At 51.5% G+C, this 24,336-nt stretch overlaps 4 protein-coding genes and 4 non-coding genes across 10 annotated transcripts; all 8 read left to right on the plus strand.

The window, feature by feature from the left end:
• The first annotated feature begins 918 nt into the window (after positions 1-918).
• Positions 919-9,062, plus strand: SENP3 (SUMO specific peptidase 3). The gene is made up of 10 exons (XM_065897244.1): positions 919-1,633; positions 3,845-4,084; positions 4,182-4,293; positions 4,668-4,815; positions 4,945-4,992; positions 5,405-5,482; positions 7,479-7,616; positions 7,803-7,886; positions 8,006-8,056; positions 8,508-9,062. Exons 1-10 carry the CDS (start codon positions 919-921, stop codon positions 8,616-8,618), a joined length of 1,725 nt encoding a protein of 574 aa, XP_065753316.1. The 3' UTR covers positions 8,619-9,062.
• An 886-nt stretch (positions 9,063-9,948) lies between these two features.
• EIF4A1 (eukaryotic translation initiation factor 4A1) lies at positions 9,949-16,684 on the plus strand. The gene is made up of 11 exons (XM_065896362.1): positions 9,949-9,981; positions 11,344-11,392; positions 11,829-11,961; positions 12,421-12,560; positions 14,053-14,221; positions 14,557-14,666; positions 15,003-15,146; positions 15,230-15,367; positions 15,491-15,580; positions 15,850-15,929; positions 16,048-16,684. Exons 1-11 carry the CDS (start codon positions 9,959-9,961, stop codon positions 16,190-16,192), a joined length of 1,221 nt encoding a protein of 406 aa, XP_065752434.1. The 5' UTR covers positions 9,949-9,958; the 3' UTR covers positions 16,193-16,684.
• LOC136139594 (small nucleolar RNA SNORA48) lies at positions 11,996-12,130 on the plus strand. The gene has a single exon (XR_010657114.1). It is a non-coding gene; the product is annotated as a small nucleolar RNA SNORA48 (small nucleolar RNA).
• Positions 12,859-13,003, plus strand: LOC136139595 (small nucleolar RNA SNORA48). Its single transcript, XR_010657115.1, has one exon. It is a non-coding gene; the product is annotated as a small nucleolar RNA SNORA48 (small nucleolar RNA).
• Positions 14,325-14,465, plus strand: LOC136139610 (small nucleolar RNA SNORD10). Its single transcript, XR_010657129.1, has one exon. It is a non-coding gene; the product is annotated as a small nucleolar RNA SNORD10 (small nucleolar RNA).
• LOC136139576 (small nucleolar RNA SNORA67) lies at positions 15,626-15,772 on the plus strand. The gene has a single exon (XR_010657097.1). It is a non-coding gene; the product is annotated as a small nucleolar RNA SNORA67 (small nucleolar RNA).
• Positions 16,685-17,498: 814 nt separating the features above from the next.
• Positions 17,499-19,645, plus strand: CD68 (CD68 molecule). 3 transcript variants are annotated; one of them, XM_065897504.1, is made up of 6 exons: positions 17,499-17,654; positions 17,737-18,194; positions 18,376-18,495; positions 18,627-18,703; positions 18,816-18,986; positions 19,301-19,645. In XM_065897504.1, exons 1-6 carry the CDS (start codon positions 17,606-17,608, stop codon positions 19,317-19,319), a joined length of 894 nt encoding a protein of 297 aa, XP_065753576.1. In that variant the 5' UTR covers positions 17,499-17,605; the 3' UTR covers positions 19,320-19,645. The 3 variants fall into 3 exon arrangements, with proteins under 3 accessions (XP_065753576.1, XP_065753574.1, XP_065753575.1); XM_065897502.1 differs by having other exon boundaries at positions 17,606-17,654; positions 18,627-18,699; positions 19,301-19,434; XM_065897503.1 differs by having other exon boundaries at positions 17,606-17,654; positions 17,815-18,194; positions 18,627-18,699; positions 19,301-19,434.
• A 1,844-nt stretch (positions 19,646-21,489) lies between these two features.
• On the plus strand, positions 21,490-24,335 carry MPDU1 (mannose-P-dolichol utilization defect 1). The gene is made up of 7 exons (XM_065897129.1): positions 21,490-21,592; positions 22,752-22,817; positions 23,006-23,138; positions 23,472-23,557; positions 23,677-23,795; positions 23,960-24,070; positions 24,210-24,335. Exons 1-7 carry the CDS (start codon positions 21,490-21,492, stop codon positions 24,333-24,335), a joined length of 744 nt encoding a protein of 247 aa, XP_065753201.1.
• Position 24,336: the final 1 nt, after the last annotated feature.

Genomic DNA, 24,336 nt, shown 5'->3' on the forward strand with positions numbered 1-24,336 from the left:
AGCCGGGAAGCCTGAGGCCGGAGACGCCCGCCCTCGGGCCTGTCCGCCCGGCTTCCCCGCTCCCGGTGAGGACGCCCCCTCCCCTCCCCCCAGCTCTGCCACGGCCTCTCCCATTCCTGGACCCCATTCCTACCTAACCGGGGCCCAGGAGGCCCTCGAAGGGGCTTTTTAAGGCCCTTGCGCGCCGAGCCGCCCGAGCCTGTAGGATCCTACCGGTGCTGGGACGCATTCTGGTCTCCGGGACGGAGCAGGAGAGGGGGCTGGGCCAACCTAGCTCGGCTCAGTTCAGTCCCAGCGCGCCTTGATTCGGCTGCCTGAGCGCCGCTTCGGTTCTGTTTCAGTTTCCTCTAAAATCATTCCCTTTCCATTAGATTTTACCACCTGAACCATAGCCACGGTATGGTTCCTTCCTGAGACTACCTGAGCATGCCCACACACCCCACTCATTCCACGGTGATGGAGATCTCTTTTCCCACTCTAGATCACGGTTTTCCTGCGGAAATTGTGTTCTCCTCAGGTGTCTCTGTAACATGTCAGGATTCCCGTACTGAGCCTTCTCCGTTATTAGGCTTTCAACTAGGACATTCCTGGTGGTACTAAAATAGAGAAGTGGAGCCTGAAAATACTAGGTTTGATCTGGGGATCTGAGAAATAAGAGCCTCGAGGCCTGCCGCTTAGCCATTCTTCCTTGCCTCTATCTGGGCAGGAGAGAGATGATGGCACAGACTCTGAAGGGCACCTTGTGGACCATATTAACTAGGAAGATATGAAGTTAGGAGTTTTGAAGTTTTTTTCTCTTTTCCTTAGTTTATTTGCATTTGATTGCAGAAGAGGCGTGCTGAGGAAGAGAGGCAGAATCCGGAGTGTAGGATGTTTGGATTCTGACACTCTAATCTTTGTTTTACAGGTTACTGGAAGATGAAAGAGACTATACAAGGGACCGGGTCTTGGGGGCCTGAGCCTCCTGGACCCGGCATAGCCCCAGCTTATTCAAGTCCCAGGCGGGAGCGTCTTCGTTGGCCCCCACCCCCCAAACCCCGACTCAAGTCAGGTGGAGGGTTTGGGCCAGATCCTGGGTCAGGGACCACAGTGCCAACCAGACGCCTTCCTGTCCCTCGGCCCTCTTTTGATGCCTCAGCTAGTGAAGAGGAGGAAGAAGAAGAGGACGACGAGGATGAAGATGAGGAAGAGGAAGTGGCAGCTTGGAGGCTGCCCCCCAGATGGGGTCAGCTGGGAGCCTCCCAGCGGCCTCGCCCTTCCCGCCCTGCTCATCGGAAAACGTGTTCACAGCGCCGTCGCAGAGCTATGAGAGCCTTCCGGATGCTGCTCTACTCAAAAAGCACCTCGCTGACATTCCACTGGAAGCTTTGGGGGCGCCACCGGGGCCGGCGGCGGAGCCTTGCACACCCCAAGAACCATCTTTCACCCCAGGAAGGGGGTGTGACACCACAGGTGCCATCCCCCTGCTGTCGTTTTGACTCCCCCCGGGGACCACCTCCCCCCCGACTGGGTCTGCTAGGTGCTCTCATGGCTGAGGATGGAGTGAGAGGGTCTCCACCAGTGCCCTCTGGGCCCCCCATGGAGGAAGATGGATTAAGGTGGACTCCAAAGTCTCCTCTGGATCCTGACTCGGGTAAGGTGGGAATGGGGCAGAGGAGGGCATGGGGAGAGCTAAGATCCTGGGAGACCAGGAGCCTCTTGCTGTGGTGAGAACTGGGGTCTAAGGAAGGTAGGAGGGCAGAGAGAGGGAGGGTCCAGAACAGCAGTGAAATGTCTTCAGCTCCATTTTGAGCAGGAACTAAGTCTGGGAAGAGAGTCAAGGCCGGGATACAGGATCCATAAGTAGGTGTCCTGTGCATAGATGAGAAAGGGAGTCGTGGTTTAGTGAAGTCAGTCATGTCTGCTTGAAGTCCCACTTCATGTGGCCTCTCAGGATAAGTGCCCCTGCGTGTACATTTCTAGAGAGTGCCGTTCTTATAATGGTGGGATGGGATCTCTGAGTAGTGGAGTACATCACCTGGACAGTTGTGTGTGACATTCTCACTCAGAGTATTTCTCTTTCGGAGAACCCCACTAAACAACTTCAAGCTTTCTTTTTGTTTATTTATTTATCTATTTTTTAAAAACGTTTATTTATTTTAGTTGTGCCGGGTCTGAGTTGCGGCAGGCTTTCTATTTCTTTATTAATTATTTGAGTATTTATCGAGCCTTTGCTGTATGCCAGGTACTATGCTAGGTGCTAAGCATATAGTGGTGAGAAATATTTCTGAAATTTACATCTCTCTGAATTGCTAGTGTTTCTTGCTTTCGTCCTGTTTATGAGTACAGGCATACCTCATTTTATTGCACTTCGCTTTATTGCAATGCAAAGACATTGCATTTTTACAAATTGAAGGTTTGCGGCAACATTGAGTAGAGCAAGTCTGTCAGCGCCATTTTTCCAACAGTATTTGCTCAATTCATGCTTGTATCACGTTTTGATAATTCTCGCAATATTTCAAAGCCTCCACCCATGAAAAGATTACAACTCACTGAAGGCTCAGATGATAGTTAGCATTTTTTAGCAGTATTTTTTAAAAATATTTTTATTTTATTGGCATATAATTGATTTACAATGTTGTATTAGTTTCAGGGGTACAGCAAAGTGATTCAGTTATACGTATACACATATTCATTCTTTTTTTAGATTCTTTTCTCATATAGGTTATCACAGAATATTGAGTAGAGTTCCCTGTGCTCTATAGTATATTCATGTTGGTTATCTATATTATGTATAATAGTGTGTGTATGTTCATCCCAAGCTCCTGATTTATCCCTCCCTCCACACCGTTTCCCCTTTGGTAACCATAAAGTTTGTTTTTGATATCTGTAAGTCTGTTTCTGTTTTGTTAAGTAAGTTCATTTTATCTTTTTTTTTTAATTAGGTTCCACATATGAGTGATATCGATACTTGTCTTTCTCTGTCTGACCTACTTCACTTCGTATGATAATCTTTAGGTCCATCCATGTTGCTGCAAATGGCATTATTTCATTCTTTTTTAAGGCTGAGTAATATTCCATTGTGTATATATACCACATTTTCTTTACCCATTCCTCTGTTGATGGACGTTTAGGTCGCTTCCATGTCTTGGCTATTGTAAATAGTGCTGCCATGAACATTGGGGTGCTTGTATCTTTTTGGATTATGGTTTTCTCTGGTTATATGCCCAGGAGTGGGATTGCTGGGTCATATGGTAGTTCTGTTTTTAGTTAAGGAACCTCCATACTGTTCTTCATAGTGGTTGTACCAATTTACATTCCCACCAGCAGTGTAGGAGGGTTCCCTTTTCTCCATCTCCAGCATTTATTGTGTGTAGACTTTTTGATGGTGGACATTCTGACTGGTGTGAGGTGATACCTCATTGTCGTTTTGATTTTCATTTCTCTGATAGTGATGTTGAGCATCTTTTCATGTGTAACAAAGTATTTTTAAATTAAGGTATGTACTTTTTTTTTTTAGACATAATGCTGTTGCACACTTAATAGATTATAGTAAGCACCGGGAAACCAAAAAGTTTGTGTGACTTGCTTTATTACATTATTCGCTTTATTGTAGTGGTCTGGAAGTGAATCCGCAGTATCTCTGAGGTATGCCTGTAGTAACTTTTCCTTTCTGTCTTTTATAACCTCTTGGACATAATTATCTCGTGCTTTAGGGTTTTCATCCTTTAGAGTTTATATTGGTAGATTTTGTTCCAATTCATCCTTTTTGTGGTCTTATAATTTGGGTGCATCATTTAATCTTCCCATTGGCCTTTGATCTGAGCCAGTTTCTTGCCTCCATTCTGTTTCCCCTGCCCTGCAGGCCTCCTCTCTTGTACTCTGCCCAACGGCTTTGGGGGGCCACCTGGGCCAGAAGGGGAGCGAAGTCTGGCACCCCCTGATGCCAGCATCCTCATCAGCAATGTGTGCAGCATCGGGGACCATGTGGCCCAGGAGCTTTTTCAGGGCTCCGATTTGGGCACTGCAGAAGAGGCTGAGCGGCCTGGGGAGAAAGCTGGCCAGCACAGCCCCCTGCGGGAGGAGCATGTCACCTGTGTGCAGAGTAAGGAACCCTAGAGGATCTAGTCTCTTTCCCACAGCTGACTCCTAGATCAGAGTCTGGAGGCCTTACCTCACTCCTCTCTCCCTCCTCCACTCAGGCATCTTGGATGAATTCCTTCAAACTTATGGCAGCCTCATCCCCCTCAGCACTGATGAGGTAGTAGAGAAACTGGAGGACATTTTCCAGCAGGAGTTCTCTACACCTTCCAGGTGAGGCATGAAAGAGATGCTCTTTGGAAGAGGGCTGGGACCAGGGAGATGGGGTGAGAAAGCTGCTGCCTTTTCGGGGAGGAAAAGGGAGCTAGAACTGAGGGGAGGAATCTGCAGGCAAGGTGCCAAGCTCCCATGAGCCAACCGGGAGGGGCTTTACGTGGGACCCTGAAATACCACGTGTACCTAAGTATTCATGTGCCTCTTACTGGGGAGTAAGCCTTTAGCAAGTCCTCAAAAGGACCCATGACTGAAAAAAAGAAAAAAAAAAAAAAAAAAGGTTAGTTTTAGATTCTTATTCTAGGCAGTAGAAGGTACTTCTGTGTGCCCTAGCCCCCTCGTCTCTTGTGTGACCTCACCCTTGGCCTACCCAGGAAGGGCCTGGTGCTGCAGCTGATCCAGTCATACCAGCGGATGCCAGGCAACGCCATGGTGAGGGGCTTCCGAGTTGCCTATAAGCGGCATGTGCTGACCATGGATGACCTGGGGACCTTATATGGACAGAACTGGCTCAATGACCAGGTAAGGAGGCGTGCAAAAACAGGCCCAAGAGGGGATTCAGGGAGCAGGGTGTCTGGGGCCCTCTGCATGGGGGAGCCCTGTACCCATGCCACACCCTCCATGGCAAGTGGCCTCCCATCTTCTCCCCAGGTGATGAACATGTATGGAGACCTCGTCATGGACACGGTCCCTGAAAAGGTAGGCCTAACCAGATATTTCAGTCCCTGGAAGAACTCCCGCACTTTTAAGCAGCTTTTTCAGTCCCTTTCATCTCTTCCATTTTACATAAAGAGGGTCTCTCTCTCTGGGGAGAGGCAGTAGAATGTAATTTGTTCAATTCAAATCTGTAATCTTGGTCCTGAACTTAACAATTTTAGTTCTTTCCTCCAGTCTGTAGTGTTTTTCCCCTATGGCTAGCCCCACAGATTGGGGTGGGATGCTATAAGATGAGGTTAAAAATAGTTTGTTTTTACCCTCAGTGAGTTGGACTAGAGTTTGTTGAAACCAGTCCTCAGAGCCATAATGAAATGGAGTGGGCTGGGGAGAGGACACTTAGCAGGAGGGCCTGAGGTCTTTTAATTCCATCCAGTTTTTTGTATCATTGGCACAGGTGCATTTCTTCAACAGTTTCTTCTATGATAAACTCCGTACCAAGGGTTATGATGGGGTGAAAAGGTGGACCAAAAACGTGAGTTATGAATTCACATCTACTTGTGTAACACCTTGCCTCTAAAGAAGAGTTCCGTTCCCTGTGAGCCCTTTCCTCAATCCTGTTCATTCAAACTTTCAAGTATTTATTAAATGTCTTCTGTGTGCCAGGTGCTGTTCTGGGCACTAAGGATACAGTATTAAATAAAGAAAACTTCTTGCCTTTATGGGGTCAGAGTAAATATGCAAGTTAAATTTCAGCTAGTGATAAGTGCTGTGAGCAAATTAAAACAGTAATGTGGTAGCATGGGGGTGGGTACTTTAGATTGGGTGGTCTGGGAAGGCCTCTGTTAGCTGAGACTTGAATGACAAGGAGCTAACCCTGTGCAGATCTGGGGCAAGGGTGTTCTAAGCAAAGGGGACAGCAAGTACATGGGACACAGAGTGAGAAAACGTTTGAGGGTCAGAGGGCCTGTGTGGTTGGAGCAGAGTGAGCAAAGGGAAAACGATAGAAAATTTGGTCAGAGAGTAGATAACGTGAGGCATGGAGGGTAGATTTTTTTTTTAAATAAATAAATTTATTTATTTTTGGCTGCGTTGGGTCTTTGTTGCTGTGCATGGGCTTTCTCTAGTTGTGGCGAGTGGGGGCTGCTCTTCATTGCAGTGCGCGGGCTTCTCATTGCAGTGGCTTCTCTTGTTGCGGAGCACGGGCTCTAGGTGCGCGGGCTTCAGTAGTTGTGGCGCACGGGCTTAGTTGCTCCGCGGCATGTGGGATCTTCCTGGACCAGGGATCAAACCCGCGTTTCCTGCATTGGCAGGTGGATTCTTAACCACTGCGCCACCAGGGAAGTCCCGAAGTGAGGGTAGATCTTATTCTTTGTGTTCTGAGAAGCCATTGAAGAGTTTTAAGCAGGGTGGGAAGTGCCTCATGTTTTAAACTCCTGTTTCAATGATAGATTGAAAGAGGCAAGAGTGGAAGCAGGCAGGCTAAATGGAGTAGCCGAGAAGTCCAGATGAGAAACTTGGACCAGAGTGGTAAAGGTAGAAATAGAAGTAGTTTTATCTAGGATAAATTTTGCCAGTAGAACCAATAGGACTTTCTGATGGATTGGACATGAGAAATGAAGAAAAAGATAAGATTCAAGGGATGATGCTTAGGTTTTTGGCCTAAGTTCCTGGGGAAAATAATGAAGGGGAAGGGGAGCCAACTTGGCGGTGGGGGGGGAGTTCTTTTCCCCTGTCCAGTTAGTTTACCTGCTCTCTGATTCAAAGGCCAGGAAATATCTATAGTGAGTTAGGGCCGTTGACTCCAGCATTTCTTAATTCCTGTCTCCAGGTTCAAGAGCTTACACCCGCAGGGACCTGGCAGGCCTTCTTCTGGTAGAGGCAGGGTGACATGCAATGGAAAGAACTTGGCTTTCTATATGCCGGTGTTTAAATCCCACCTCTGCCATTTCTTACTTCTGTGACCTTGAGCAGTGACTTTACTTTTCCAAGCCACAGTTTCCTGATGCGAACTTTCTCAGGATTGTTGTGAGTGTTAACTGATCGAGCATCTGTTAGGTGCCATGCGTTGTTCTTAGTGTATCATGGATATTAATTAATCTGTATAACAAACAGGTGAGGGTAGGTACTGTTATTTTCACCCTCTTACAGAAAAGGGAACTGAGGTACAGAGAGTTATTAAGTGGTCATAACGCTAGTAAATGGAAGAGCTGGGTTTGAACCCTGAGAGTCTGGCTCCAGGATCCTGAGCCTGGGTTCTTAGCTACTAAGCACTTGTGCCTTTAATGTGTGTGAAGTACCTGGCCCTGTCCTGGGCTCTCGAGTGTTTGTTGTGCGCCACCTCCTCCGTCCTGCCTTCCTCCTTAAGCCCAAGAATCCAGACATCCAGATGCTGAGCCTTGCCTCGCAGTCTAGGGACTGGGTATTGAGTTCTCCCACTTGGCTCCTTGCCTGCTTCTCCTTTAGAACCCTCCTGGCAATAGGCAGGATTCCTGTGCTGTCTTTCCTGACCTCCAGCACTGCTTCCTTAGGTGGACATCTTCAATAAAGAGCTACTGCTAATCCCCATCCACCTGGAGGTGCATTGGTCCCTCATCTCTGTTGACGTGAGGCGGCGCACCATCACCTATTTTGATTCGCAGCGCACCCTGAACCGCCGCTGCCCTAAGGTTTGAGAGGGAATGGGAAAGATGGGCAGAATGTGGGGAGGAGATCCAGTGGCAAGGCATTTCAGGCAGAAGGGTGGGTTTGGAGGCTCTGAGGAGCAACCTGGGCTTGCTGCCTGTGACCACCACAACTTGGGTTCAGTTGGGAAATGTAGGGGCATCACTTCCTCCTTTTCTCCATCTACATAGCATATTGCCAAGTATCTACAGGCAGAGGCAGTGAAGAAAGACCGGCTGGATTTCCACCAGGGCTGGAAAGGTTACTTCAAGATGGTCAGTTTCTAGAGGAGGGTTATGGGGGCGGTTTTGGGGGCATGGTAGGAGGCAGAAGTTGAAGCCATACGTGTAGAGTCTCCTCTAGGAGAAGGGCTTACCTTCTTTTTATTCTCTAGAATGTGGCCAGGCAGAATAATGACAGTGACTGCGGTGCCTTTGTGTTGCAGGTAAGCAGATACCAGTTGGGTTAAAGAGTTGGGAGGGAGGCGGGAAGCTGTCTCTCATTTGGCTCACAGCCACTTAGGGAGCGGGAGTAAGCTTCTGTGTTAGAATGCAGAAACCCTGATTTCATTGTCCTCTCTTGGTTTCTCCATACCACATTGGGACTGGGTGTGTGGTCCTTGGTCTCTGGCCCTGATATAGCTGCCTCCTGATCCCCTAACGCAAAGTATTTTCTCTGTTAACACTAGGTGTTTTATGTATCAAATAGGAACACTGGCTTTAGAGTCAGACTTCTTTTGAGCCCCAGTCTATGGGACCTTGGCTTCCTTTGTGAAATGGGAATGTTCTCGGAAAGATCCAGTGAGATGTGTATCATACAAAATATGTAGCACAGGTCCTGATTTGGGGGGGGATGCTCAGTAGATGGTTCTCATGGCCTGCTTTGTTAACACCCAGTATTGCAAGCACCTGGCCCTGTCTCAGCCATTCAGCTTCACTCAGCAGGACATGCCCAAACTTCGTCGGCAGATCTACAAGGAGCTGTGTCACTGCAAACTCACTGTGTGAGCCTCGTATTCCAGGCCTCAAGCCCATTCATTAATGGGCAGGGGGACATGGGAGACCCTTCCTTCCCAAGAAACTCCAGTTCCCTTTGTCTCTAGCCTCTTCCCACCCAATTCCGTTTGGATTTTCATATTTAAATGTTTTAATTGATTTCTGTATTTTTTTTTTCTTTGAGAGAATATTTGTTGCTTTCTGATGTTCAGGGGTTGGCCATGGAAAATCCCCTTTTTCCTTCTGTCTACAGGGGAGTATGGCCTTGTGGCCTGGGTGGGGCAGTCATCTCCCTTCCATGTGCAGGGCGGGGGGGGCAGCAAAATCTGTGCTGGGGTGGTGGGCGGGCAATGGGATTACTGCCTGCCAGATCTTCAAACTTTTTTTTATATATATATATATATATAAATACCATGGTCCTTCTCTGGTCAATAAAGGATCCTTTGGAGATACATAGTGGTGGTCTTCCTTAAGGGGCCTCAAACTAGTGGATATGCTCTCCAGCTTTCCTCCAGTCAATGCTGTTAGCTACCCTTTCATGGGTCTTGAGACTTACCCCGGGGGCCAGCTTTCCATCCCTGGCTCAGACAGTGCCAAGACCATGCCTTCAACCAAAAGAATCCCCCAGCAGGGGGAGCCAGGGCTGGAAGGAGGGAGAGTAGGTAAGCCTCGAAAATACGGGAGCTTGAGAGGTGCTGAAGTTGGGAAAACAGCATACTTAAGGGAGCCCACCAAGATTCATGACAGCAACCCCAAATGCTCTTAAGCCCGTTACGTCAGTTCCTTCATCCTTTCTCCCTCCAGCCCGGGGGTATGGCCCTTGATTCCATTATCCCTGTCCATTCGGAGTTGGTGTCCGATTTATCTTTGCTGCAGGAGAGAACAAAATTAAACGTGGGTCCAGTGGAGACCTGGAGCAGAGGTAGAAGGAAGTGCTGGTCCCGGGAGCCCGGAAGTCCGGAAGTCCCTGGAGGCTGAAACCTCGCCCCCCTTGCGTGATAGGGTCTGCTAGGCCACATGACCAGGGCACTCTCGCCTCCGCACGTGTATGGGTGCAGGGCACCAAGATGGCTGCCAGGCCTCGAGGCCTGAGTCCTGTATGTCACTTCCGTACCGGCAAGAAAGGCGGGCCCTTTAGCCAATGAGGCCGCGGGGCGGGCCTTCACCGTGATAGGCACTCAAGCTATCCAATGGTGGTTGCATGCCAGAGCGCCGACGAATGAACGTCACGCCGGGTTGCTGAGCGGCGGCAGGCGGAGCCGAGGAGACCAAGCCAATGCGATGGTTGGGGCGGGGTTGGGCTCCCTATAAGTTGTCGATAGGCGGGCACTCCGCCCTAGTTTCTAAGGATCATGTCTGCGAGTCAGGATTCCCGGTAAGAAAGACATTTGCAAGAGATTGTGGTTCCTTACCCTGCTGTCCCTTCCGAGGACCCCGTCGGGGGAAGCTGAGGTCCACCGCCCTAGGCCCCCCCAGGGTTGCGGGGCGAGCAAGCCGGGAGCACCCGTGGGGGGGGGGGGGCGGTGAGGGGCGGGTCCACGGCCGACGTTGCCGCCAGGGACTAGGTAGAGGCCGAGGACGGCCCAGGTTTCGGGGCTCGGTGCGCTACGAGGGCTCGACCGACGAGGTGCGCGAAGCCCCGGCGTTGAGTCGGGCGGCGAGGTGGCATCCTGGCGTGGGAAAGAGAGGTAGAGGCGACCGTGCGTGGCCCGGAGCCGCCGGCCCGGTTGCCTCACTGCCGGAGGGCTCGCGCGATCGGGATTCTGGAGGAGTCTGACGGTACCACTCGCCGAAGGCGGGGGTGCCTGCGTCCTCAAATCCAGTCGCTGAGTCGCGTGGAGCTGTGGGTCGGGGGAGAAGAAGCCGGCCGTTCTGTGTGCTGGTTTTCTTGACGGCCAGGACCGACCCTAACCCCGAGGAGCGGCCGCGTGAGGCACCAGGAGCCCACCCGGCGCCGGGCGGGCGGGTCCATTTTGCCGCACAAGCCGGGCAATTGGCAAACTGCGGATGGTCAGGTCCACTTTCCTTCGGGGGTGAGCGGCCTGAGGTATGGGAGGGCGACGCCATTTCGCGACGGGGCGGGCGGGATGTGGTTTGTTCCGGGGTGGGGGGGGGACGCCGCCGAGTGGTCGAGGGAGCAAGCACATGGCGTCCCGAGGTGTTCCCCTCCCCCAGTCTGCTTTGCTTCTAAGTGTTGTGCAATCTCCCCCTTTGCTAGCTTGGCTGGGGCTCATTGTGCGCGAGGCCGCCACCGCCCGCGGCCTCCCACATCCGGGCACTGCGAGGGGGGGAGATGGGCTCGAGGGAGTGGGGGAGGGCGCGGGCTGCATGACGTGGGGGGAAGGGGATGTCCTACCCTGGCATCTGGGGAGGAGAGGGCGGGACTTCCGGCGGGCAGGGGCCACGGTGGGAGGTGCACGCGTTTGGGCTTGGAGCGTCAGGCTCAGGACACGTGGGCCCGGAGGCAGGCACCACCTCCGCGCCCCTTAAGCGCAGATTGGTTCCTTCCAGCCTCTGGGTCTTCTAGGAAGGTTACTCTATCATGTCGGGGTCGGCTTGACTTGAGCCGCTCCCGAGATGGGGCCTGACTCAGTTGTAAAATAACTATTATGTTTTTTTGGGAACACGTGGGTCTTGGACTAGGAAGTGAAGGCTGATGGCATCATGCAAAGTTGGTTTGTTGCTAGGAAGAGGCTGGTTGTCAGGATTTCTACATACTGTATTTTTAAACCGACAGATCTAGAGACAATGGCCCCGATGGGATGGAGCCCGAAGGCGTCATCGAGGTGAGGTTGGACCCCTCCCACCATTATCCTTTAACTCTGGCAAAAGCAGTGCCACTTAGCATTGTTCTTTGGCTTATGAAGTGCTGGTTTAGTGAATACACCAGTGATTGAAACCCAGGATTCAGCTGTACTACGTAACATAAAACTCCCAGGTAGTTAGACACGACACCTTGACTCCCTTGCAGAAATTTGTTTAAAGTGTGTTTAAAACATGTCACTCAGATTCTGTTCTCCTTTCTACAACATCTAGGTTCACTGTTTACAAGTGGGCTGGCCCCTTAGGGCGGTTTCCCAGGTCATGTAGAACCATCAACCATCTGGCTTCCATGGGGAGAGGAGAGGTTGTGAGCTCTGAAGCTGGTGCAGGCACCAGGTCCTGTTTACTCCAATGTAAGAGCACAGCCCTATTTCTCCTACTTGAATTTGTTTTCTACAGAGTAACTGGAATGAGATTGTTGACAGCTTTGATGACATGAACCTTTCGGAGTCACTCCTCCGTGGCATCTACGCCTATGGTTTTGAGAAGCCCTCTGCCATCCAGCAGCGAGCCATTCTTCCTTGTATCAAGGGTAAGACCCTTCTGCCCCAGAACAAGTTCTGGACTGTCCCTGGCCTGGGTAGAGTGGCGCCTGGTTGGTGGTGCCTGTCTCATATCAGCCAGGGACAAAGTAACTCCTTGTTTATCCCAGCTTGGCTTTTGGTTTGTGCCCATGTCTGGTTCATGCCCTGGAAACATGGATTGCTGGTTTAATTTCAACAAGGCAGTGCTTTAGCCAGATCATGCTGGCTATTTACAGCTGTATTTCTAGCCCGATTTTGTGCAGTACTAAATGGCTGAAACCTGGCCTGATTGTCCAGATCTGTTCTTGTTTGGATACTGTGTTGTCATGTAGAGTCTGAAGCACTTATTGCTGGGCACATATCTCTATTGGTTGCTTACTAATCTCATTCAGCAGGGCTGTTGAATGTCTCACGAGTCCAAAGAATGCTTTCTACCATATAAAATTTCTCTCCTAATTTGCGTTTAGGTTATGATGTGATCGCTCAAGCCCAATCTGGGACTGGGAAAACGGCCACTTTTGCCATATCAATTTTGCAGCAGATTGAATTGGATCTAAAGGCCACCCAGGCCTTGGTCCTGGCACCCACTAGAGAGTTGGCTCAGCAGGTGAGTTTACCATTCTTCCCCTGAAGGACTTATTTAGCAAGTGGTTAACATAAACCAGAAATCAGAAGTTATGTGCTCCAACTCCTACCACTTTTGGAAGAACTGAAGTATGGGGAAAAGAGATGATATAAAGTCAGTTGACGACTTTTATGTCTCAAGACTTAGTAGGTTAGTTGTAAGCTTTTTCCTCACCAAACACTGTAAGCATCCCTTACTCCACCCATTTCCTGAGTCAGACGGGGAAGGCTGCTGGGTGGAGCCTGGCTGGCTGGGCAAGTTTGGCTGTTGTATGAAGAAAACCCCCTGGCAATGGGCAAAGAGACACCTGATTGGTGGTGGTGCTCTTGTATCAGTCAGGGGCAAAGCAGATGTCTAGTCCTTTCTTCATCGTAGCTTGATGCCTGGGTTGGTGGCCAGAGCTGTTTCATGGCTGGGGCACATAAAATGTTGGGCTATTTTCCTGGGTCTTGGAGGGGGAAAAGATCAGAAACACTTGTCTCATAAGTTGATTACTGAGTTTAGGGGAATGTATTCTTACAGTGTCCTACGGAGGTATCATGGTCATTCTGTGCCTAACTTCTGAACAAAGGCAGTGTAAGCAAGAAGTTACAGTAGAGCTCCACTCGAGGGCCCTTAACGTTTAGAACATGCTTTAGGAGTGAACATGCCGGGCTTCCCTGGTGGCGCAGTGGTTGAGAGTCCGCCTGCCGATGCAGAGGACGCAGGTTCGTGCCCCGGTCCGGGAAGATCCCACATGCTGCGGAGCGGCTGGGCCCGTGAGCCATGGCCGCTGAGCCTGCGCGTCCAGAGCCTGTGCCCCGCAACGGGAGAGGCCACAACAGCGAGAGGCCCGTGTACCGCAAAGAAAAAAAAGTGAACATGCCATCCAATGTAGGCAGGAGTACAACAATACATAGATGTCATTCCACACATAAAACTAATTGCTGTGACCCATCGAATAAATGGGTCACAGTTGATGACTTACAGAAAGCTGTGAGGTCTAATTGGTTAAGAAGCCATATTGAAGTTATTTCAGGGGGCCATTACTGTGAATCAGTGTGTACATTCAGGAGCCAGACTGAGTTCAAATTCTGAGACTGCCACTTATCAGCAGTCTAATCTTAGATTGTTTAACCTACCTGTTTATTGCTTAAGAAGTGAGCTCAGGGGGCTTCCCTGGTGGCGCAGTGGTTGAGAGTCCGCCTGCCGATGCAGGGGACATGGGTTCGTGCCCTGGTCTGGGAAGATCGCACATGCCGCAGAGCGGCTGGGCCCTGTGAACCATGGCCGTTGAGCCTGCGTGTCCGGGGCCTGTGCTCCGCAACGGGAGAGGCCACAACAGTGAGAGGCCCGCGTACCGCAAAAAAAAAAAAAAAAAAAAGTGAGCTTAATAGTGTTTGTCTCAGAGCTGGAAAGAATAAAATACATAGCACTTAAAATGGTGCCCAGCAGTTGTAGCTAATATACAAGCACTTATGTTTTTCTGGTTCAGATACAGAAGGTAGTTATGGCCTTAGGAGATTACATGGGTGCCTCGTGCCATGCCTGCATTGGGGGTACCAATGTGCGTGCTGAGGTGCAGAAGCTGCAGATGGAAGCTCCCCATATCATCGTGGGTACCCCAGGCCGTGTGTTCGACATGCTTAACCGGAGATACTTGTGTGAGTGTACAATTTTCTAGCTCTCTGGGTCACTTCCTATACATGCTTTTCCAGTTTCTTAACGTGGCCACAATTTGATTCCCAATGATATCCTCTGAGAGTTGCTCTGTGATGAACCCCATGCGTGTCATCTGAGCCTGGCTTCCCTGTCATCTCAGCCCATGTAGTGTTCTACTTCCCAGGGCTATTGTCTGGCCTGGCAAGGGGGTCCCAGGCAGAGGATCAGTCTTTGTCTTCTGAGAGCAGACCGCCTGTCCCTGTTTTTTTTTATTGGGAAAGTTAGGGGTAGTTCACATTTCTCTAGTAACTACCTGTTGGTGTTTTTCTTTCTGCAGCTCCCAAATACATCAAGATGTTTGTATTGGATGAAGCTGATGAAATGTTAAGCCGTGGGTTCAAGGACCAGATCTATGACATATTCCAAAAGCTCAATAGCAACACCCAGGTGAGGAGGACATTGGCGTCTTGCGTGCATGGCTGACAGTTGCTTTGCGTAGGTTGTGATGTGCTTGGGGTGATGATGGAGCATTATCAAGTGCCAAAGGAGGGACTTCCCTGGCAGTCCAGGGGTTAAGACCCGGCACTTGCAATGCAAGGGGTATGGATTCAATCCCTGCTCAGGGAACTAAGATCCTACATGCCACGTGTTGTGGCCAAAAAGTTAAAAAAAAAAAAAAAAATCTTGGATGATATCCAGACATGTAAAAAACCCAAAAGTGCCAGGGGAACCATGGAGTTCTGGAGTATCCCCTACCCTGAGACTGCTCTTTTTTCCCATTAGGTGGTTTTGCTGTCAGCTACAATGCCTTCCGATGTGCTTGAGGTGACCAAGAAGTTCATGAGGGACCCAATTAGGATTCTTGTCAAGAAAGAAGAATTGACGCTGGAGGGTATCCGCCAATTCTACATCAATGTGGAACGAGAGGTAGGGGCCCAGTGCAGGAGGCGGGCCTGGTGGTAAGTTGTTGGGTATAGCCCCTGACTGATCTCCTCCCACCACCCCACCAGGAGTGGAAGCTGGACACACTGTGTGACTTGTATGAAACCCTGACCATCACCCAGGCAGTCATCTTCATCAACACCCGAAGGAAGGTGGATTGGCTCACTGAGAAAATGCATGCCCGAGACTTCACCGTCTCTGCCATGGTGAGGTTTCTCCACCTTGTTTTACCAGCAGAGTCACATGTCAGGGTCCTACTCACAGTCAGTTATCTCAGAACCAACGCACCTACTTGTAACACCATTACACCATTCTATCTCCTGTTTTAGCACGGAGATATGGACCAAAAAGAACGAGACGTTATCATGAGGGAGTTCCGCTCTGGCTCTAGCAGAGTATTGATTACCACTGACCTACTGGTAAGTAAAAGGGCATTTGGACAAGAGGGGAAGGAAGATGGGAGAATCCAAGGTGATTCCCTCTTCCAAGGGGCCTGCTAGTGCCCCTCTTCAGGAAAGTAGCAACTTGGAATAAAATCTGGCACGCCTCTGGTTTCTGGGGAGAGGGGATGTTTGTTTCCTTGCCTTGCCTTCCTTTGGCTGCCTACATGTATGCTTAAGTCTCTTTCTGGATAGACTTAGGGTGTCCTCGCATTCACACACTGAAGCTGCCTTTTTTCTGGACATAGGCCAGAGGCATCGATGTGCAACAGGTTTCCTTAGTCATCAACTATGACCTCCCCACCAACAGGGAAAACTACATCCACAGGTAAATGCAGATCTGGACTGTTAACCAGCCCAGCCCCTTCCTGCCCAATCCTCCCTGCACGGAAGCATCTTATTTACTCTTTAATCCTCACTTATTCTAAGGTGTTCTTGTTTTCCAGAATCGGTCGAGGTGGCCGTTTTGGTCGTAAGGGTGTGGCTATTAACATGGTGACAGAAGAAGACAAGAGGACTCTTCGAGACATTGAGACCTTCTACAACACCTCCATTGAGGAGATGCCCCTCAATGTTGCTGACCTCATCTGAGAGGGGCTGTTCTGCTACCTAGCCCCAGCCAGGGCTCAGTCCTTGGGGGGGCGCTGAGGAGCAGCAGGAGGGGGGAGGGAAGGGAGTCAAGGGATGGACATCTTGTCATTTTTTTCTTTTTTTTTTTTTTCTTTGAATAAATGTCACTTTTTGAGGCAAAAGAAGGAACCGTGAACATTTTAGACACCCTTTTCTTTGGGGTAGGCGCCGTCTCTTCTCCCAAAAACACTAATCCACTTCCCTAACCTAGTCAACCTCCAAACCCCAGAGGCTCTCCCCACCCCACCTGAATTCCTCTGAAAATGATTCAGTCCACCTCATTTGCTGGACCAAATCTGGAGGGAGAACCCCTGAGTTAGGTGGCCCAGGGGGTTGTCCCCAGGTGGGGGGAGTAGGGGAGAGAAAATGGTAGCCATTTTTACATTGTTTTGTATAGTATTTATTGATTCAGGAAACAAAGACAAAATTCTGAATAAAATGACTTGGAAACTGCCTGCCTTGGCTTGTCATTTCTTACCTCCCCTTCCCTCCCATCTGCTACTGGGTACAGCTCTACTCCCTTCTGTTGAGCTTTTTTTGTTGTTGACTGGAAAATGGTAGTGTTAACTGGATAATATGACCTTTCTGGAAGGGGCTGGGCAAAGACCATCGTTAAGTACCTCATGTGTCCCAGCAAAGAGGAAGCAACAGGGCTTCCCTGGTGGCGCAGTAGTAGAGAATCTGCCTGCCAACGCAGGGGATACGGGTTCAAGCCCTGGTCTGGGAAGATCCCACATGCCGCGGAGCAACTAGGCCTGTGAGCCACAATTACTGAGCCTGCGCATCTGGAGCCTGTGCTCCCCACTGAGAGGCCCGTGCACCTCAATGAAAGAGTAGCCCCCGCTTGCCACAACTAGAGAAAGCCCTCGCACAGAAACGAAGACCCAACACAGCAAAAAATAATTTTAAAAAAAAGAGAGGAAGCAACAGACGGAGAGGAAAGGGAGTAGAAATAAATGTTCAAGTTTTACATCCTATTGAACTGTGACAGGGAGGGGCTGCTGGCTCCATAATCACTTGTCACAACCACTAAGCATGTTTTGCTGAGGCAGACAAATGAATCCCCAAGGATCCACTTACCCAAAACTCCATCTCACTATCCACATGACACATGTTGCTGACGGCCCCTACTTCGGTGACACCAGGGCCAATCATCTAACTTAATGACAAAATTTTAATGACTAAGAGATGGGTGGCTGGGGCTGAGGTGCCTGAGTCAGGCTGGGGGTTGGGTTACCTCAGTTACAGGAAGTCAAAGATTGATTTCCTCTTTTTCCAGAAGAACGAAGGCAGAGGGTATAGGGTTGATTGAGCAGGCAGGCAGCTGGTACCGACACAGAACCAAGCTGGACTCTGGGTGGAGGCTGTTCTGTCATGAGGTTGGCTGTGCTCTTCTCTGGGGCCTTGCTGGGTCTACTAGCAGGTAAGGAGAAAGGGGACAAAGGGGAGGGGGCCCCTGGGAAGGAGCCTGCCCCTGGGTTGCTAACCAGTGTTTCCTCTGAAAGCCCAGGGTACAGGGAATGACTGTCATAAAAAATCGGTCACTCTGCTGCCATCCTTCACGGTGACACCTACAGCTACAGAAAGCACAACAAGCCCTAGAACAACCAGCCACAGAACAACCAAGAGCCACAGAACGACCACTTACACGGCTACCACCACTCATAAAACTACCACCACAGGCACCACCAGCCACGAGTCGTCAACAGCCACTCACCATCCTGCTACCACCACCAGTCACGGAAATGCCACAGTTTATCCAACAAGCAACAGCACTGCCACCAGCCCAGGACCCTCCACCAGATCCCCCCGCCCAGGACCACCTCCACCCTCTCCAAGTCCTAGCCCAGGCTCCAAGGAGGCGATAGGAGACTACATTTGGACTAACGGTTCCCAGCCCTGCGTCCGGCTCCGAGCCCAGATTCAGATTCGAGTTCTGTACCCAACCCGGGATGGAGGAGAGGTAAAGCTAAACAACAGTAGAGGACATAAAGGGAAGGGGATGAGGCCTTCCGCTACAGTTCAGAAGGGAAGGAGGAAGTAAAGAAGTAGACGAATACAGGGTGGAGACAAAGGGAACAGGGAACCTTGGACAGCACAGCTGTGTAGTCTTGTGACCCTCTCTCGTCTTTTAACTTCCGCAGGCCTGGGGAATCTCTGTTCTGAACCCCAACAAAACCAAGGCCCAAGGGGGCTGTGAGGGTACTCATCCCCACTTGCTCCTCTCATTCCCCTATGGACAGCTCAGCTTTGGATTCAAGCAGGTACTTAACCCTCATCCCTCACTCTCACCCTCCAAGTGCCCTACCCCTACCAACTTCTTGCCACACTCCTTACTCTGTACCTGGATGCCACTCTCCCCTGCTGCCCTGAGTCTTCCTGGTCACCTCCCCAGGAGCCACTGCAGAGCACCGTCTACCTGAACCATGTGACTGTGGAGTACAATGTGTCCTTCCCCCAGGCATCACGTGAGTAACCTTCCCTTTCTCATCACTTGCACTAGATGTCTGGGCTCCTGAAGGGACCTAGGCTGGGGGTATGGTGGGGATGTGGCTATGGAGCTGACCCTTCCTCGTTCTTTCAGAGTGGATATTCTCTGTTCAGAATTCATCCCTTCGAGATCTCCAAACCCCTCTGGGCCAGAGCTTCAGTTGCAGAAACGCAAGCGTCATTCTTTCACCAGCTTTCCACCTGGACCTGCTCTCCCTGAAGCTACAAGCTGCTCAGCTGCCCCCCACAGGGGCCTTTGGACCAAGTAAGACCTATTCCTTCCCTCCCAGAATTTTCCCACTGCACTGAAAGCCCTCCCCCCCAGGCCTATAATCTCCCTTCCTGCACCCCCAAATTTCCTCCCCCTCTCAAGCTTGTCAGAGCTAGGGTAGCTGTCCTCCCCTCCTCTGTAAGACTCTACCCAGGCTCCCCTTTTTTTTTTTTTGCTCTGAGTCCTCTAGGTGTGCCAGCCCCTCACCAATCTCCTACTTCCCAACATCCCACATTCCCTCCTCCCTCCTTCCACCTTTATTCCAACCACCACCGTTGTGATGCCTACTTGCCCTATCTTTCCGCCAGGTTTCTCTTGCCCCAGTGACCAATCCATCTTGCTGCCTCTCATCATTGGCCTGATCTTACTCGGCCTCCTCACCCTGGTGCTTGTTACCTTCTGCATCGTCCGGAGACGCCCACCCACTTACCAGCCCCTCTGAGCATTTGTCCCAACAGCCAGGGCACCAGTAGGTGCCCTCATTTCTCACCACGCAACTGACTCAGAGACAAAGTTATCTTCCTTCCCTGTCTTGATGAACAAAAGTCGAGATAATGCAATCGGGAGGGATGAGAAGAGAGCTGTTTATTAAATATGACTGATTCCCCCTCCCCCATCTCCAGTGGGAGAATAGTAAAACTTGATCAAATCTTTATCCTTGGTTTTCCTTGTCCTTCCTGCCAGGATTAAAAGCCATGAGTTTCTTGTCACACACCTTTCTGTACCTTCCATGGTTGAGTTTTGGGGAGCCAAGAACAGCTGGTGAGGAGGGGTGAAAATGTCACTGTGTGGCCCAGTGCCCTCACGGGTTCATCCTTCGAAGCCTGACACAGCTGGTGTCGAATCGGCTTCGCCTCCCTTCCTCCTCTTCTTCTGGGGCCCCTGGCTGCTCCAGTTCCCTCTCTCCTCCAATCCAGTGGAGCCACCCATCCCAGCAGCCTTCTTTCCAACCTTCATATTACAGTTATAGGCAAAGTAGGCAGCAAAAGCAATGAGTGTGGGTGGGAAGGTCACAGCCCTGCCCTGCTCTGTTTCAAATGCCCTGCCCTACCCAGCGTGCCCAGGCCTAGCGAACAGCCTGGATTAAACTCTCCCCGCACCTGGGATGCTCCTATCTCACCTGCAAAGGGTTTTCATCAACCACGGGAGCAATGCGTACTGTGAACTCCACATACGATCACCCTCTATGCTCCTGGGAACAACATGCCTCCAGCCTGGGCGACCCGCGGAGCCAACCCTAAAGTCCCTGGTGGTGGCGCACCTAGTGGTGGTGGATGGCACCCCCCCCAAGGCAGCCTTGAATCCAGATTCTTCAAAGGACCTCCCCGACCAACAAGTGCCAGACCCTTTACAATCAACTATGAGCATCCCCGGGGCCAGAATAGGACCCTTCCAGTTGTAGCAGCCGTGTACGGCTACAGAAAGCAGCCACCAGGACCTGCAGACCCAGCCCTCTGAGGGCAGCACGTGGCAGGGACCAAATAACCACACCACCGCCTCGCCGACACCCCGTTATGACCTTGTTGACTGTGGTGCGGGAGTCCCCAAAGGGTGTGGTACTCCCAGCAGGCGCCCAGCCAACAGAGCGTGATGGCCAGGCCCATCTCCACCGAGATGGCCGAGAGCTGGTGTCCCGGCACTGGGAGGCAGAGCGCATCCCTCCCGCCGCGTAATCCAAGATGCCCTTTCCCAAGGCTAGCTGCTAGGCCCCCTCCGCCCGGCCCAAGCCCTGGCTCAGCACGCGGTCACAGGAGGCCGAGGAGCGGGCCTTGGCCTAGAGGTGGCGCCCTCGGGCCAGTGGGGTGAGAGGGAACCCCAGGGCCCTCGTTTCACAGGGGCGGCCAGGGCTGGGCCCGCACGGGGGTTAAGGGCGTTGCAGTCCCCCGAAACTGGGCTCACCTTCCCCACCTCCCCCTCCTCTGCTTCACTGTCCCGGCCCAGCAGTTGCTGGCGCAACCATCTGCGAAGGCCTGGGCGAACCTGAGGAGGAAGAAGCATGGGCTCGGCGCCTAAGGAGGGATGCCTGGCTCAGACTGTGCCCCTCCCGTCGGTGCCGTGTCCTCTGGAGACGCCGGGAGCACAGCAGAGAGAACGCTACAGAACCTCCCGCCCAACGCCATTTTGGAGACTCACGCTCCTTCTGTCTCAACCTCGTACAATGTAAAGTCAGCTGGAAGAAGACAAGATGGCGCCGAGCAGGAGGAGCGGAGAAAGGCTGAAGGATAAATCTTGTTGCCGAAGCGGAAGCGTAAACAAAGGCGCGAATGATGGAACTGCGCAGGCGTACAGCTTTGGCACGCGTTAAAATTCGAGCAGCAGGGTGGGCGCGTCCAAAAACGTGCTCTCCGGGCGAGACCTATTTTACGCGAACGAAGGTGGGATGGAGTAAGGCAGGAGCAGCAGCCCTGTTTAATCGCGAGAAGACGGGAGGCGGAGTGCCCAGAGCGCGCATGCGCACCGTAAGTCAATGGCGGTTTGAGGAAGCTAGCCTTTCAGTATGGCGACCGAGGTAGACGGGCCGCTCAAACGGGTGCTGGTGCCGATTCTTTTACCTGAGAAATGCTACGACCAAATTTTCATCCAGTGGGACTTGCTTCACGGTGAGTTTTATTCGGCATCCGGTCAAAATTGTGCTTCAGAGCCCTCCGGCCGTAAATGGGGCGTGAGTGCAGACTAAGTGACAGCAGTGACAGCTGCCACGGCGCGCGGGGCGGAAGTCGCTTCTGAGAGGGGCGGATATGTCGCGGGCTCCGTAGAGGGAGGACTCCATATTTGAGCGAGAGAGGGGAGTCGCCGGGTGGGAGTAGTTCTTTGGTTTAGCGACGGTGAAAGACGAAAAGACTCAAATTTTACAAAACAACGTTTAAAATCTGATTAGATCGTTCCAACCTGTAATAGATCTCTATACCTTCAGGAGCAAGGTTACACTTGATTGAAAGCCTCTGATGAATCCAGGCCTTCTGCGGCTCCCCCAAGAATCCTGCCATCCCAGTGGCTTTCCTTCCAGCTTCCACGTTTGCTCATGGTCGAATTTTGGAATTAACTTGTCTGCCTTCCTCCTTCTATCTATGAGGCGACGCCAGAGCAAAACCTGCTTCTGACGTCAGACCTTTAGGGAAGCCTTCGCGGTCTGCCCCCGTCAGTTCTTGGTACCCCAGCTGTGCTCCCGGGACAATGTTTTAGCCGCGTTCAGGACCCACGAGAATCTGACTACTACTGGGCCAGGCACCTTGGGGATAGGGCTTCAAGGCTAGAGAAGATGTCGGTGGCTAGAGCATAAAAGCAAGCCCTGGAAGGGTCAAGTCCCTGAGTAGGGGTCAGAGACAGTGTTCAGGAATGAGTGATACAGAGGAAACCTATCCTTGGAGAAACAAGACATGTGAAGTGGATTGCCTAGTGGCTCAGAGGCGGGGAATAAAGGATCAGAGGACTCTTGGGCATTGCTCAGCTCTATACAGGGAAGCAAGGGAGAGGTTTGGAAGTCAGATCAAGGAGTTTAGATGTGATGGCAGGGAATGGAAGGTTGGGTCAGAAAAAAGGAATGGTAAAAGCCGTTTTGGAAAGTCACCTTGTCTGAACGTGATATGATTTGGAGTAGGAAGAACTAGGCCTTTTTCACCTGCCTCCAGACCACCCAAGGCTTCCTTTGTGTGGGTATGTCAAGGTCTTAAGGAGCACTTCAAGCCTGAGCTGCCTCCTGGAACCCCTGGCTTGGGTTCCATAAGTGTCATCTCTGCTTACCTCTTTTTCTCTTCTTAGTTCCCTGCCTCAAGATTCTCCTCAGCAAAGGCCTGGGGCTGGGCATTGTGGCTGGCTCACTTCTGGGTATGTTTCTTATCATCTTCCCTTCCTGTTGTTGGGAGGTTGGTGGAGTGCTAAGATGCCATGAACTGGATGGGTCCCTTAACCAGAAGCGGGGCTAACATGCCTCCCAGTCTGCTCTGTAGCTGTCGTGCTGCGCTCCCAAGGGATGTCAGCCCCTCAGCCCTGACATTTTCATCCTCTTTCTCCAGTAAAACTACCCCAAGTGTTTAAAATCCTGGGAGCCAAGAGCGCGGAAGGGTTGAGTCTCCAGTCGGTAATGCTAGAGCTGATGGCGTTGACTGGGACCATGGTCTACAGCATCACCAACAACTTCCCCTTCAGGTGAGGGGCCCCGCCCTTCATCTCCAAGGGTAAATGGTCACAACTCTAGTAAGGATTAGGGTGAGGGAGGTAAAAGGGCAGGAAAGCTTAAGCCTTTCTGGAACTCTAGCCATTATCTATGGTGATGAGAGGAGGTGAGAATCCCAAGAATGCCCAGTTTCCTATCCTGGGTCAAGCGGGTGGGGGCTGCCGGGAGGCAGGAGGTAAGGAACCAGCAGGGCTGTGGAGGACAGGGAATAATCAGAATTGGGTCCCCAAGATGGATGGGCTATGGAGGCTTTCCCTGCCTCTTTCCAGGCCCACGTTTCTTCCCCCCAACTCTTGACTCTGCAGCTCTTGGGGTGAAGCTCTGTTCCTGATGCTCCAGACAGTCACCGTTGCCTTCTTGGTCCTGCACTACAGAGGACAGACTGTGAAAGGTGCTGAGGATTGAGCCAGGAGCTGGCTGCAGCTGTTGGGAGCCTTGCTGGAAATGCAGGCCTGGGAAAGCTGAGAGACTCAGAGGTTGATGAGGACTCCTTATCTCCTTGTCTCCCAGGTGTTGCCTTCCTAGTGTGCTCCGCCCTGGTCCTGCTGGTGCTGCTTTCACCACTCACGCCCCAGGCTGTAGTCACCCTGCTCCAGGCCTCCAACATGCCTGCTGTGGTGGTGGGAAGGGTGGGTGCTGGGAACAAGGGAGAGGATGTTGGGAAGGGGGACTGGGTGAGGAGCAGAGGGGAAACCCAGAGTTTGGGGGTGTTGGACTGAGGGGAATGCAGAAATGTCATGGGAACATTGGACAAATTCATGTGACAAAACGAAGGGTCTCAACTCCTCCCCAGCTGCTCCAGGCAGCCACCAACTACCGCAATGGGCACACGGGCCAGCTGTCAGCCATCACAGTCTTTCTGCTCTTTGGGGGCTCCCTGGCCCGAATCTTCACCTCCATTCAGGTGAGTGCACCTCCTCCCCTCTAGAGGGCACCATAACCTCACCTTACTTCTCTCTCTCCCCATGGACTTGAAGCTGCTCCCGCTCTGGAGCCCTTTTTGGCTATGCTGAAGAGTAACCCTAGCCGTGTCTCTCACCCAGGAAACTGGAGACCCCCTCATGGCTGGAACCTTTGTAGTCTCTTCCCTCTGCAATGGCCTCATCGCTGCCCAGCTCCTCTTCTACTGGAATGCAAAGGCTCCCCACAAGAAGAAAAAGGAGCAGTAGT

The sequence above is a fragment of the Phocoena phocoena genome, chromosome 19, assembly GCF_963924675.1.
Source record: "Phocoena phocoena chromosome 19, mPhoPho1.1, whole genome shotgun sequence".
Classification (NCBI taxonomy): domain Eukaryota; kingdom Metazoa; phylum Chordata; class Mammalia; order Artiodactyla; family Phocoenidae; genus Phocoena; species Phocoena phocoena.